The 13,447-nt window shown below is 53.7% G+C and overlaps 1 protein-coding gene and 1 long non-coding RNA gene across 2 annotated transcripts; one reads left to right on the forward strand and one right to left on the reverse strand.

Moving 5' to 3' along the window:
• Window positions 1–821: 821 nt before the first annotated feature.
• On the forward strand, window positions 822–5,407 carry LOC125633006 (uncharacterized). Its single transcript, XR_012667328.1, has 3 exons — window positions 822–1,666; window positions 2,338–2,441; window positions 4,827–5,407. It is a non-coding gene; the product is annotated as an uncharacterized LOC125633006 (long non-coding RNA).
• A 1,036-nt stretch (window positions 5,408–6,443) lies between these two features.
• LOC125633018 (uncharacterized) lies at window positions 6,444–13,447 on the reverse strand. The gene is made up of 2 exons (XM_048842141.2): window positions 7,602–13,447; window positions 6,444–7,013 (listed from the first exon to the last, which is right to left on the reverse strand). Exons 1-2 carry the CDS (start codon window positions 8,005–8,007, stop codon window positions 6,493–6,495), a joined length of 927 nt encoding a protein of 308 aa, XP_048698098.2. The 5' UTR covers window positions 8,008–13,447; the 3' UTR covers window positions 6,444–6,492.

Consider the following 13,447-nt stretch of genomic DNA (forward strand, 5'->3'; position numbering starts at 1 on the left):
TCCAGCCCCCCCCCCCGAGGGGAGCGCGGACCGACCTCCCCCCAACTGCCTCTCCAGCCCCCCCCCCCGAGGGGAGCGCGGACCGACCCCCCAACTGCCTCTCCAGCCCCCCCCCCAGGGGAGCGCGGACCGACCCCCCCAACTGCCTCTCCAGCCCCCCCCCCGAGGGGAGCGCGGACCGACCCCCCAACTGCCTCTCCAGCCCCCCCCCCGAGGGGAGCGCGGACCGACCTCCCCCCAACTGCCTCTCCAGCCCCCCCCCGAGGGGAGCGCGGACCGACCCCCCCAACTGCCTCTCCAGCCCCCCCCCCCGAGGGGAGCGCGAACCGACCTCCCCCCAACTGCCTCTCCAGCCCCCCCCCGAGGGGAGCGCGGACCGACCCCCCAACTGCCTCTCCAGCCCCCCCCCCGAGGGGAGCGCGGACCGACCCCCCAACTGCCTCTCCAGCCCCCCCCCGAGGGGAGCGCGGACCGACCCCCCCAACTGCCTCTCCAGCCCCCCCCCCGAGGGGAGCGCGAACCGACCTCCCCCCAACTGCCTCTCCAGCCCCCCCCCCGAGGGGAGCGCGGACCGACCCCCCAACTGCCTCTCCAGCCCCCCCCCCGAGGGGAGCGCGGACCGACCCCCCAACTGCCTCTCCAGCCCCCCCCCGAGGGGAGCGCGGACCGACCCCCCCTGAAACGGCCTCTCCAGCCCCCCCCCCGAGGGGAGCGCGGACCGACCCCCCAACTGCCTCTCCAGCCCCCCCCGAGGGGAGCGCGGACCGACCCCCCAACTGCCTCTCCAGCCCCCCCCCCGAGGGGAGCGCGGACCGACACCCCCCCATCTGCCTCTCGTCTCCCGCCTGAGGGGAGCGCGGGCTCACCCCTGGCAGTTGTGGGATCAGGGTCCCGGGTAGGTGCTCGATGGGCCCTGTTGCCATGAGCTTGTGGGGTTGGCAGTGATGCAGGGCCAGGCTGTCTGCCCAGTGCCCGCCCCAAACAGCCAAACGGCCATAACTCCAGGTGCCCAGGTGAGGCTAGGTCAGGAGGGGATCCCCCTCCTGGGCTGGGTCTGAGAGCTGCCAGAGCCAGGGGCAGCTCTCAGACCCAGCCCACTCCACCCCTCTCTCCTGGATTAGCGAGACCCCCAAATCCAGGACCCCTTCACCTGCTGCTGGTCGTGCCTCTACCACCCCACCCCAGACACACACCCCCGCCCGGCCTGGCCTCCCTCTGTCCCCACTGCCCCCCAGGGCAGGAGAATGGAGGCAGACTGGCTGCCCTGTCACTGCTCCGGCCCAGGGGTACAGACGACACAGGTGTATGTCTCCTCTTCCAGAGGGCTGAGGGCAAGGTTCAGGGAAGGCCAAGCTGGCTGCACCGCTCTGGCCCCTGGTTGCTTGACTGGGTCTTACGTACCCTTGGGGCCATCTCGAGTGGTTTCTCCCTGTGTGCCAGCCCTGCAGCGCAGTCTCAGGCCTCGGGGAGCCCCCACTAGCCGTGCCCGCCAGGCTGGGACAGGCCAGTCCATGCTGGGGGAAGATAAGGGGCTTAGTGCCATGTTTTATTTATTTCTGTTCTTGGAGCCTCTGCTCTGCTGTCACAACGCCTGTTTTCCTTAAAGCCCCAGCTCCTTGAGTCACGTGGATCTCTGATGATTTCAGCCTTCATTCTTAAAGAACAAGTAAGTTTCTACCCCTCCTGGCTGTAAAGAAAGCTTCAAAATGTGACCCCCGTGCACCCTAAGGGCTCAACAAACAAAAGGCAAATCAAAAGAATGCCAAATCTATTATTTTTTACGGAATCTCCCGCTTTTAAAGCCAATCTCGTGAGTTTTGGTGAGCCTGACTCATGATTTTTGACCGTTTGGGGTTGGCAATACTGCCATTAATTAGAGCTCTCACCCAGGATCAGTTTCCCCCTCCATCGGAGGAGGAGAAAGGCTTTGAACAGGGCTGTCCCAAGCATGCCCTAACCACTGAGCTATGGCCTGATGTGGGGCTCCGACAGTCTCTCCTGTGATGCTTTTCCACTGTGGATAAATAATGACCCAGCTACTAGAGCGGGGGGCTGGACCCTGGGTCTAACTCAGCCCAGGGGTGTGCTCTGAGCACTGGACTACATACAGAGTCACTCTGTCTCCGACCCAGTGACAATTAAGCATTTATCCATAGTGGAACAGTCACTGGGCTAGAGCGAGAGAATGAATTAATGACTAGTCCAATGAGCCCCCCTTACCAAGTGCTCCAGCTCGGTCTGTATAACTGACGTGTGCCCATCATGACTGACCACTCTGCCAATGTCTGTGGCATCACCTGCAAATGTTACCAGCAAAGGTTTTCTCTGTTCTTCCAGAAGCTTGAGAAAGGTATTGAATAGCATTGGGACAAACCAGATCCCAGGAGAAACACCCCCAAGGACGATGATTCTCGTTTGCTATTACATTTGTGATCTCTCAGGTAGCCAACTTTTAATACATTTGATACGGGTAACATGGATTTTGTATAGTGCTAGCTTTTTTAACAAAATGTCATATGGGATTCAGACAAAAGCCATGCAGAGGTCATAGCTACATTATGTCATCAGTTATCTTTGTCAACCAAACTTGTAATCTCATCAAAAAGTGATGTAAAATGTGTGTGACAAGACCTGTGTTCCATAAAACCATGTTGATTGCCCTTAGTCACGCTGCCATCCTTTCAGTCTTTGCTGACTGCATCCCAGAGCAGCTTTGCCAGGACTTTGCCCAGCATCGTAGTCAGGCTAACTGGTCTAGAGTCACTCAGCTCATCCAGTTTGGCGTCATTTAAATTTTTTAAATATTTGCACAACAATAGCATTTTTCCCAGTCCTCTGGAACTTCCTGGGTAGTCCATAGTTGTTAAAAATCAACGTCAGTGGTTCAGAGAGCTCCTCAACCCATTTTTTTCATATGCTTGGGTGTGAGTTATCCCGTCCCACCAATTAAAAAATTAACTTTAGCTGTTGCTGTTTAACAACCTGCAGGATTCCTGATGGAATAGAAGGAAGTTGTCCTTATCACTATGAGGTACGAATACGTCATCACGCTTCATTGCCTTCCAACCCTGATATTCTATGATTCTATGATTCCAAATACAGAACAGAAATATTGATTCAATACCTCTGCCTTTTCTGCATCAGGATTGTCTATTTTAGCATCCTGACCTAGTACTGGACTTATACCATTGTTAGGATTTAATTTGTTTCTGGTATACCTAATGAATTCCTTCTTTTTGTCCTTAACTGCACTGGCCATAGATTTTTTTCACTGCTATGCTGAGCTTCCCTTATCAATTATCTGCATTTTCTTAACAATTGGTTTGTACTCATTGCTATCAAATTCCCCATTTTTCCATTTGTTATATATTATGTTTTTATTTTTAATTGCTAATTTGACTTCCCCTCTTAACTAGGATGTTACTCTTTTTTAACTGAAGAAGCCTTCATACATAATTGCAGAACTGTGGGGAGTATTTAGCATCTAATAAAGCATTCCTAAGAAGCTCCCAATTATCACTCAGCCCTCTTCACACCCCGTATGCCCATTGTCTTGAAGCCTGCAGTGTCATAGAATCATAGAATATCAGGGTTGGAAGGGACCTCAGGAGGTCATCTAGTCCAACCTCCTACTCAGAGCAGGACCAACCCCAACTAAGGGTATGTCTACACTACGGAATAAGGTCGAATTTATAGAAGTCGGTTTTTTAGAAATCGGTTTTATATATTCGAGTGTGTGTGTCCCCACAGAAAATGCTCTAAGTGCATTAAGTGCATTAACTCGGCGGAGCGCTTCCACAGTACTGAGGCTAGAGTCGACTTCCGGAGCGTTGCACTGTGGGTAGCTATCCCACAGTTCCCGCAGTCTCCGCTGCCCATTGGAATTCTGGGTTGAGATCCCAATGCCTGATGGGGCTAAAACATTGTCGCGGGTGGTTCTGGGTACATATCGTCAGGCCCCTGTTCCCTCCCTCCCTCCGTGAAAGCAAGGGCAGACAATCGTTTCGCGCCTTTTTTCCTGAGTTACCTGTGCAGACGCCATACCACGGCAAGCATGGAGCCCGCTCAGGTAACCGTCACCCTATGTCTCCTGGGTGCTGGCAGACGTGGTATGGCTTTGCTGCACAGTAGCAGCAACCCATTGCCTTCTGGCAGCAGACGGTGCAATACGACTGGTAGTCGTCCTCGTTGTGTCCGAGGTGCTCCTGGCCACGTCGGCTGGGAGCGCCTGGGCAGACATGGGCGCAGGGACTAAATTTGGAGTGACTTGACCAGGTCATTCTCTTTAGTCCTGCAGTCAGTCCTATTGAACCGTCTTATGGTGAGCGGGCAGGCGATACAGACTGCTAGCAGTCGTACTGTACCATCTTCTGCCGGGCAGGCAAGAGATGAGGATTGCTAGCAGTCGTATTGTACCATCTTCTGCCAGGCAGGCAAGAAATGAGGATGGCTAGCAGTCGTACTGTACCATCTTCTGCCGAGCAGCCATGAGATGTGGATGGCATGCAGTCCTTCTGCACCGTCTGCTGCCAGCCAAAGATGTAAAAGATAGATGGAGTGGGTCAAAACAAGAAATAAACCAGATTTGTTTTGTACTCATTTGCCTCCTCCCCTGTCTAGGGGACTCATTCCTCTAGGTCACACTGCAGTCACTCACAGAGAAGGTGCAGCGAGGTAAATCTAGCCGTATATCAATCAGAGGCCAGGCTAACCTCCTTGTTCCAATAAGAACGATAACTTAGGTGCACCATTTCTTATTGGACCCCTCCGTGAAGTCCTGCCTGAAATACTCCTTGATGTAAAGCCACCCCCTTTGTTGATTTTAGCTCCCTGAAGCCAACCCTGTAAGCCGTGTCGTCAGTCGCCCCTCCCTCCGTCAGAGCAACGGCAGACAATCGTTCCGCGCCTTTTTTCTGTGCGGACGCCATACCAAGGCAAGCATGGAGGCCGCTCAGCTCACTTTGGCAATTAGGAGCACATTAAACACCACACGCATTATCCAGCAGTATATGCAGCACCAGAACCTGGCAAAGCGATACCGGGCGAGGAGGTGACGTCAGCGCGGTCACGTGAGTGATCAGGACATGGACACAGATTTCTCTGAAAGCATGGGCCCTGCCAATGCATGCATCATGGTGCTAATGGGGCAGGTTCATGCTGTGGAACGCCGATTCTGGGCTCGGGAAACAAGCACAGACTGGTGGGACCGCATAGTGTTGCAGGTCTGGGACGATTCCCAGTGGCTGCAAAACTTTTGCATGCGTAAGGGCACTTTCATGGAACTTTGTTACTTGCTTTCCCCTGCCCTGAGGCGCAAGAATACCAAGATGAGAGCAGCCCTCACAGTTGAGAAGCGAGTGGCGATAGCCCTGTGGAAGCTTGCAACGCCAGACAGCTACCGGTCAGTTGGGAATCAATTTGGAGTGGGCAAATCTACTGTGGGGGCTGCTGTGATGCAAGTAGCCCACGCAATCAAAGATCTGCTGATATCAAGGGTAGTGACCCTGGGAAATGTGCAGGTCATAGTGGATGGCTTTGCTGCAATGGGATTCCCTAACTGTGGTGGGGCTATAGACGGAACCCATATCCCTATCTTGGCACCGGAGCACCAAGCCGCCGAGTACATAAACCGCAAGGGGTACTTTTCGATAGTGCTGCAAGCTCTGGTGGATCACAAGGGACGTTTCACCAACATTAACGTGGGATGGCCGGGAAAGGTGCATGATGCTCGCATCTTCAGGAACTCTGGTCTGTTTCAAAAGCTGCAGGAAGGGACTTTATTCCCAGACCAGAAAATAACTGTTGGGGATGTTGAAATGCCTATAGTTATCCTTGGGGACCCAGCCTACCCCTTAATGCCATGGCTCATGAAGCCGTACACAGGCAGCCTGGACAGTAGTCAGGAGCTGTTCAACTACAGGCTGAGCAAGTGCAGAATGTTGGTAGAATGTGCATTTGGACGTTTAAAGGCGCGCTGGCGCAGTTTACTGACTCGCTTAGACCTCAGCGAAACCAATATTCCCGCTGTTATTACTGCTTGCTGTGTGCTCCACAATATCTGTGAGAGTAAGGGGGAGACGTTTATGGCGGGGTGGGAGGTTGAGGCAAATCGCCTGGCTGCTGGTTACGCGCAGCCAGACACCAGGGCGGTTAGAAGAGCACAGGAGGGCGCGGTATGCATCAGAGAAGCTTTGAAAACCAGTTTCATGACTGGCCAGGCTACGGTGTGAAAGTTCTGTTTGTTTCTCCTTGATGAAACCCCCCGCCCCTTGGTTCACTCTACTTCTCTGTAAGCTAACCACCCGCCCCTCCTCCCTTCAATCACCGCTTGCAGAGGCAATAAAGTCATTGTTGCTTCACATTCATGCATTCTTTATTCATTCATCACACAAATAGGGGGATGACTACCAAGGTAGCCCAGGAGGGGTGGTGGAGGAGGGAAGGAAAATGCCACACAGCACTTTAAGCACAGCACTTTAAAAGTTTACAACTTTAAAATTTATTGAATGACAGCCTTCTTTTTTTTGGGCAATCCTCTGTGGTGGAGTGGCTGGTTGGCCGGAGGCCCCCCCACCGCGTTCTTGGGCGTCTGGGTGTGGAGGCTATGGAACTTGGGGAGGAGGGCGGTTGGTTACAGAGGGGCTGCAGTGGCAGTCTGTGCTCCAGCTGCCTTTGCTGCAGCTCAACCATACACTGGAGCATACTGGTTTGGTCCTGCAGCAGCCTCAGCATTGAATCCTGCCTCCTCTCATCACGCTGCCGCCACATTTGAGCTTCAGCCCTGCCTTCAGCCCGCCACTTACTCTCTTCAGCCCGCCACCTCTCCTCCCGGTCATTTTGTGCTTTCCTGCACTCTGACATTATTTGCCTCCACGCATTCGTCTGTGCTCTGTCAGTGTGGGAGGACAGCATGAGCTCGGAGAACATTTCATCGCGAATGCGTTTTTTTTTCTTTCTAAGCTTCACTAGCCTCTGGGAAGGAGAAGATCCTGTGATCCTTGAAACACATGCAGCTGGTGGAGAAAAAAAAAGGGACAGCGGTATTTAAAAAGACACATTTTATAAAACAGTGGCTACACTCTTTCAGGGTAAACCTTGCTGTTAACATTACATACATAGCACATGTGCTTTCGTTACAAGGTCGCATTTTGCCTCCTCCCACCGCGTGACTACCCCCTCAACCTTCCCCCCTCCCTGTGGCTAACAGCGGGGAACATTTCTGTTTAGCCACAGGCAAACAGCCCAGCAGGAATGGGCTCCTCTGAGTGTCCCCTGAAGAAAAGCACTCTATTTCAAACAGGTGACCATGAATTATATCTCACTCTCCTGAGGATAACACAGAGAGATAAAGAACGGATGTTGTTTGAATGCCAGCAAACATACACTGCAATGCTTTGTTCTACAATGATTCCCGAGTACGTGTTACTGGCCTGGAGTGGTAAAGTGTCCTACCATGAAGGACGCAATAAGGCTGCCCTCCCCAGAAACCTTTTGCAAAGGCTTTAGGACTACATCTAGGAGAACCGCAAATGCCAGGGCAAAGTAATCCTTTCACATGCTTGCTTTTAAACCATGTATAGTATTTTAAAGGGTACACTCACCAGAGGTCCCTTCTCCGCCTGCTGGGTCCAGGAGGCAGCCTTGGGTGGGTTCGGGGGGTACTGGCTCCAGGTCTAGGGTGAGAAACAGTTCCTGGCTGTCGGGAAAACCGGTTTCTCCGCTTGCTTGCTGTGAGCTATCTACAACCTCCTCCTCCTCATCATCTTCTTCGTCCCCAAAACCTGCTTCCGTATTGCCTCCATCTCCATTGAAGGAGTCAAACAACACGGCTGGGGTAGTGGTGGCTGAACCCCCTAAAATGGCATGCAGCTCATCATAGAAGCGGCATGTTTGGGGCTCTGACCCAGAGCGGCTGTTCGCCTCTCTGGTTTTCTGGTAGGCTTGCCTCAGCTCCTTCAGTTTCACGCGGCACTGTTTCGGGTCCCTGTTATGGTCTCTGTCCTTCATGCCCTGGGAGATTTTGACAAAGGTTTTGGCATTTCAAAAACTGGAACGGAGTTCTGATAGCATGGATTTCTCTCCCCAAACAGCGATCAGATCCTGTACCTCCCGTTCGGTCCATGCTGGAGCTCTTTTGCGATTCTGGGACTCCATCATGGTCACCTGTGCTGATGAGCTCTGCATGGTCACCTGCAGCTTGCCATGCTGGCCAAACAGGAAATGAGATTCAAAAGTTCGCGGTTCTTTTCCTGTCTACCTGGCCAGTGCATCTGAGTTGAGAGTGCTGTCCAGAGCGGTCATAATGGAGCACTCTGGGATAGCTCCCGGAGGCCAATACCATCGAATTGTGTCCACAGTACCCCAAATTCGAGCCGGCAATGTCGATTTAAGCGCTAATCCACTTGTCAGGGGTGGAGTAAGGAAATCGATTTTAAGAGCCCTTTAAGTCGAAATAAAGGGCTTCATTGTGTGGACGGGTGCAGGTTTACATCGATTTAACACTGCTAAATTCGACCTAAAGTCCTAGTGTAGACCAGGGCTAAATCATCCCAGCCAGGGCTTTGTCAAGTGAGAGATGGAGCCCTTCCCCCCAAACTCCAGCCAAACCCAGCCCCAGTCCCAGAGGCAAACAGTGGGCATGGAGAATGTGCCAGGAGCTTTGAAATCACTGCCCTGGGCCCAGTCTGCAGGTGCTGGGGGTGGGGAGGGTCCCTGGGAACAGCCAAGGGCTCCAGTGGCAGGAGCCGGGTTCTGAGGGAGGGGAGGAGAGAAGGGGGCCAAGTGCCGGATGGGGCGGGGGGTTTTGCCTCTTTGTAATATCTCTCTCCAGTAAAATGCCCTGGAATTTCTTGGACGCAAATATATATTTTAAATTGTGAGTGTTGATCTGTCAGATGAGTTGGATGGTTTCCAGTGAAGCATTCTCCATTTCCACTGAAGTGCAAGGCCAGAGACCTCCCATACAAAGAATGCCGTTTACAATCCTTTCCCTTTGGTCTGTAAGGCTGGCATGGCAGAAATTCTGTGCTGAACAGGATGTGTCAGACACTTGGTTTTTCTCACACACTGTACAAAGGCCTCTTTGGGTTACTGTTGATTTCCTTTCACCCCTCCTGCAGGCTGCAGGGGATGTTGCAGTGTCTTGCAGACGTGACGGGCTCAGGCTCGTCTCCCCACATTTCCATGGCTTAGCCTCTCTTCCATTCGCTATTAAACATGACCAGTGAAATGCTCAGGGCAAAGATGGATTCCTTTGGACAACACTGGGTGTTGAACCACAGTTTCTTACTCGGAATACAGCCTCAGCCCTTTACGGCTCAGGAACTGGGGGGGTTTCCCCCCTACACAAGTGAGTAAATCTGGAGTCAGCTCAGTGCGTCGCAGGATGGAAAAAGCTTAGCTATGGAATGGGCAGGTGGGTGAGCCAGGGTTTGGAAGCCGTAAGAGGAGCTGCCTGTCTGCGGGAGGAACTGGAATCCTGTCTGAGATGTGGCACTCAAGAGGGGAAAGTGAAAGGGAGTGCAAGTGCCCAGCGAAGCCCGTGAGCTCCAGCTGCACTGTGCGTGGTGTGCGTGCCCCCAAGTGCCTCACTGTGCAAAGTCCATACTCGCTGAACCACAGCCCTCTGACACAGGGGCTGGTGCTAGCCAGGGTAGAGACCGCTGTGTCGGGAGCTGAGAGAGCAGGGTTCTTGTCTGGTCACACCCACCCATGGGGGTTTGTGCATGGTTGGTCTGGGCTAGATCGGAGCTGTAGCATGGGGCTTTGTTACCGATGACCTTGTGGTGGCAAAAAGACCAGATGCAGAGTGTGGGCCCACGGCAGGGATCAGGCCTTGTCCCATCTTGGTATCATCCCACCCTGCAATGGGGCTGAAATAGAGCATTGTGCCCCCATCACAACGCCAGCCCCCCTGAGGCTCAGAGGGAAATGAACCTGCTCAGAGCAGCCTGTAGCTCACAGGGGGAAAAGATTTGCCCAACTGGATCTAAGTTTCTAAAGTCATAATAAAAGTTGGCTCTAGTCAGAATAAAACCAAAATCCTGTACACCCTTCCCAGGACTGGTCAGGCAGGGTGTCGGAATTTGGTTTTATTCTGTTTCTGTACCAGGTCTCCCCATCCCCACACCTCTGCACCCCTCACCCCAGGCCTAGAGATGGCAGCTCCAGCATGGCCGTGTCTCACCGTCCTTCCCTGAGACTGCTGGATGCAGAGAAGAGGGTGGAGCAGAACCCTCCATAAATAGTTACCTACATTTCCCTTTTAGTGGCATTGTTCTGATAAGAAAACAACAAAACCACCAGAGGGAATGCCCGAGGAAGTGAGCAGGGGTGGGCGATGAGAGGCATGCGGGTGGAGAGTGCTCGTCTAACCAATATGCCCAGTCGCTGGCAGTCAGCAATGGAGCATGCTGCTGCAGCGTGGCTGGAGCTGTTAGCGGCTTCCTGTAGCTCGACTCACTCGGAAGGCTTGGATTAACGTAACTGGTGGGTTCCCTTCGCCTCCACACTCCCGTCTCCTCTGCAGTTTATCCTGATGCTTCCCGGATAATGGGAGGAAATAGGAAGCTTCCTCTTTGTCTGCCACAGGAGAGGGGCTGGGTTCAGGGCTCTGTGGGAGAGGCCCACATAAGTCTGGCCTCCCAGCCAGCAGGAGAGAGGGCTACGGTCTGGCTCTCCATGCACGCTGTGTCCATTAGCAGAGCTCAGGGCCGGGAGCTAGGGGCTGGGTGAGAGGAAGGAACCCTCACCAGGGTATGTCTACACTACGAAATTAGGTCGAATTTATAGAAGTCGGTTTTTTAGAAATCGATTTTATATATTCGAGTGTGTGTGTCCCCACAGAAAATGCTCTAAGTGCATTAAGTGCAGTAACTCGGCGGAGCGCTTCCACAGTACCGAGGCTAGAGTCGACTTCCGGAGCGTTGCACTGTGGGTAGCTATCCCACAGTTCCCGCAGTCTCTGCTGCCCATTGGAATTCTGGGTTGAGATCCCAATGCCTGATGGGGCTAAAACATTGTCGCGGGTGGTTCTGGGTACGTATCGTCAGGCCCCTGTTCCCTCCCTCCCTCCGTGAAAGCAAGGGCAGACAATCATTTCGCGCCTTTTTTCCTGAGTTACCTGTGCAGACGCCATACCACGGCAAGCATGGAGCCCGCTCAGCTCACTGTCACCGTATGTCTCCTGGGTGCTGGCAGACGTGGTACTGCATTGCTACACAGCAGCAGCAACCCCTTGCTTTGTGGCAGCAGACGGTGCAATAGGACTGGTAGCTGTCATCGTCATGTCCGAGGTGCTCCTGGTGGCCTGTGTGAGGTCGATCAGGAGCGCCTGGGCAGACATGGACGCAGGGACTAAATTTGGAGTGACTTGATCAAGTCATTCTCTTTAGTCCTGCAGTCAGTCCTATTGAACCATTTTATGGTGAGCAGGCAGGTGATACGGATTGCTAGCAGTCCTATTGCATCATCTTCTGCCGGGCAGGCAAGAGATGAGGATGGCTAGCAGTCCTATTGTACCATCTTCTGCCGAGCAGCCATGAGATGTGGATGGCATGCAGTCCTTCTGCACCGTCTGCTGCCAGCCAAAGATGTAAAAGATAGATGGAGTGTATCAAAACAAGATTTGTTTTGTACTCATTTGCAAACCCCCACCCCCCGTCTAGGGGACTCATTCCTCTAGGTCACACTGCGGTCACTCACAGAGAAGGTGCAGCGAGGTAAATCTAGCCATGTATCAATCAGAGGCCAGACTAACCTCCTTGTTCCAATAAGAACAATAACTTAGGTGCACCATTTCTTATTGGACCCCTCCGTGAAGTCCTGCCTGAAATACTCCTTGATGTAAAGCCACCCCCTTTGTTGATTTTAGCTCCCTGTAAGCCAACCCTGTAAGCCGTGTCGTCAGTCGCCCCTCCCTGCGTCAGAGCAATGGCAAACAATCGTGCATCTGAGTTGAGAGTGCTGTCCAGAGCAGTCACAATGGAGCACTCTGGGGTAGCTCCCAGAGGCTAATACTGTCGAATTGTGTCCACAGTACCCCAAATTTGACCCGGCAAGGCCGATTTAAGCGCTAATCCACTTGTCAGGGGTGGAGTAAGGAAATCGATTTTAAGAGCCCTTTACGTCGAAATAAAGGGCTTGTGTGGACAGGTGCAGGTTTACATCGATTTAAAGCTGTTAAATTCGACCTAAAGTCCTAGTGTAGACCAGGGCTAGGTGTGTAGGCCACTCATTCGCAGGTGGGCGCTTGACTTGTTTCCTGGTTAGTTGTGTAGTTTGGCTAGTGAGTACTGACCTATGCACGGCCACCTACCCCCTAACAGCATCTGCTGGGGCCCCCAACATGGGGCACAGGTGTCTCTCCTGCCCTACCCAAAGGAGGTGTCGGGACAGAAACAGCGACAGAGAGTGATGTGGGGGAGGGATAGCTCAGTGGTTTGAGCATTGGCCTGCTAAACCCAGGGTTGTGAGTTCAATCCTTGAGGGGGCCATTTGGGATCTAGGGCAAAAATTGGGGATTGGTCCTGCTTTGAGCAGGGGGTTGGATTAGATGACCTCCTGAGGTCCCTTCCAACCCTGATCGTCTATGATTTTATGATGCAGTGGGAGAGTGGAGGGACAAGGAAGAGCAGACAGGGAAGGACAGCGGGGCTGGTCCAGAACCTGTCCCCCTCCCCCAGCAATACACCCATCGAGCTGAGAGAGCTTTATCGCGCCCGTGCCCGCGGCTGATCTTTATGGACTCTGCAGCCCCAGAGTGGCCAGGGCACATGCAAAGGCCCAGCTCCAAACTTTGGGCAGGCCTGGTCACTGGGCTGCGGTGCCTTACTCCTGTGTCCATGGCAATGGGTACTTCAGCCTGGCGCCAGCCCCAGCCTGGCAGCCACTGGCACCAGGCAATGCCCCACCCCAGAATTGCCCCTTGATTTTGCTCAGCTTTGTGGTGGGTGGGTGGCTCCCCATGCTGTGGAGTTTTCTTGAGGGAGACTCTGAGCTTTGCTCCCAATTCCTGGCTACCCATCTGCTCAGTCCTGCATCTGTCTGGTTCCCAGCCGTGCCCCCAAGGCTGCCTTTGCCCACCTCTTGCCCTCAGCTCTGCGCCCCTGCTGAGGTGTTTGCAGTGACTGCTGCCCCTGCAGGCTTCAGGGAGTGACCAGGCGGAGCAAGCTGCAGGGTCTGTGTCCCTGGCTTCCCCCTCAAGGGTCTCCCTGGGGGCCTTGGCCAGCTCTGTGGGCAGAAAGCAGCTCTCCCCTCACAGCCCAGGCTGGGCAAGGTCCCCTCCCCTGTCAGAAATGCAGCCAGATAGTTTCCCTCCCCTATCTCCAGGACTTGGATGGCCGACCACCCGCCCGCCACTCTCCTAACTATGGAGCTCAGCTGCCTCCCCCCTCAGCTCGTGGATGGAGAGCATCGGCTGTGCCCACCCCACACAAGGGCTGAAGGG

Source organism: Caretta caretta, chromosome 2 (genome assembly GCF_965140235.1).
Source record: "Caretta caretta isolate rCarCar2 chromosome 2, rCarCar1.hap1, whole genome shotgun sequence".
NCBI classification, from domain to species: domain Eukaryota; kingdom Metazoa; phylum Chordata; order Testudines; family Cheloniidae; genus Caretta; species Caretta caretta.

Excerpts from the sequence above, each read along its gene's own strand:
- LOC125633018 (XM_048842141.2), bottom strand. The coding sequence starts at position 8,007 with ATGAAGGACAGAGACCATAACAGGGACCCGAAACAGTGCCGCGTGAAA. Across the intron at positions 7,014-7,601 it reads AGGCGGAGAAGGGACCTCTG|CTGCATGTGTTTCAAGGATC; the intron begins GTGAGTGTACCC and ends TTTCTCCACCAG.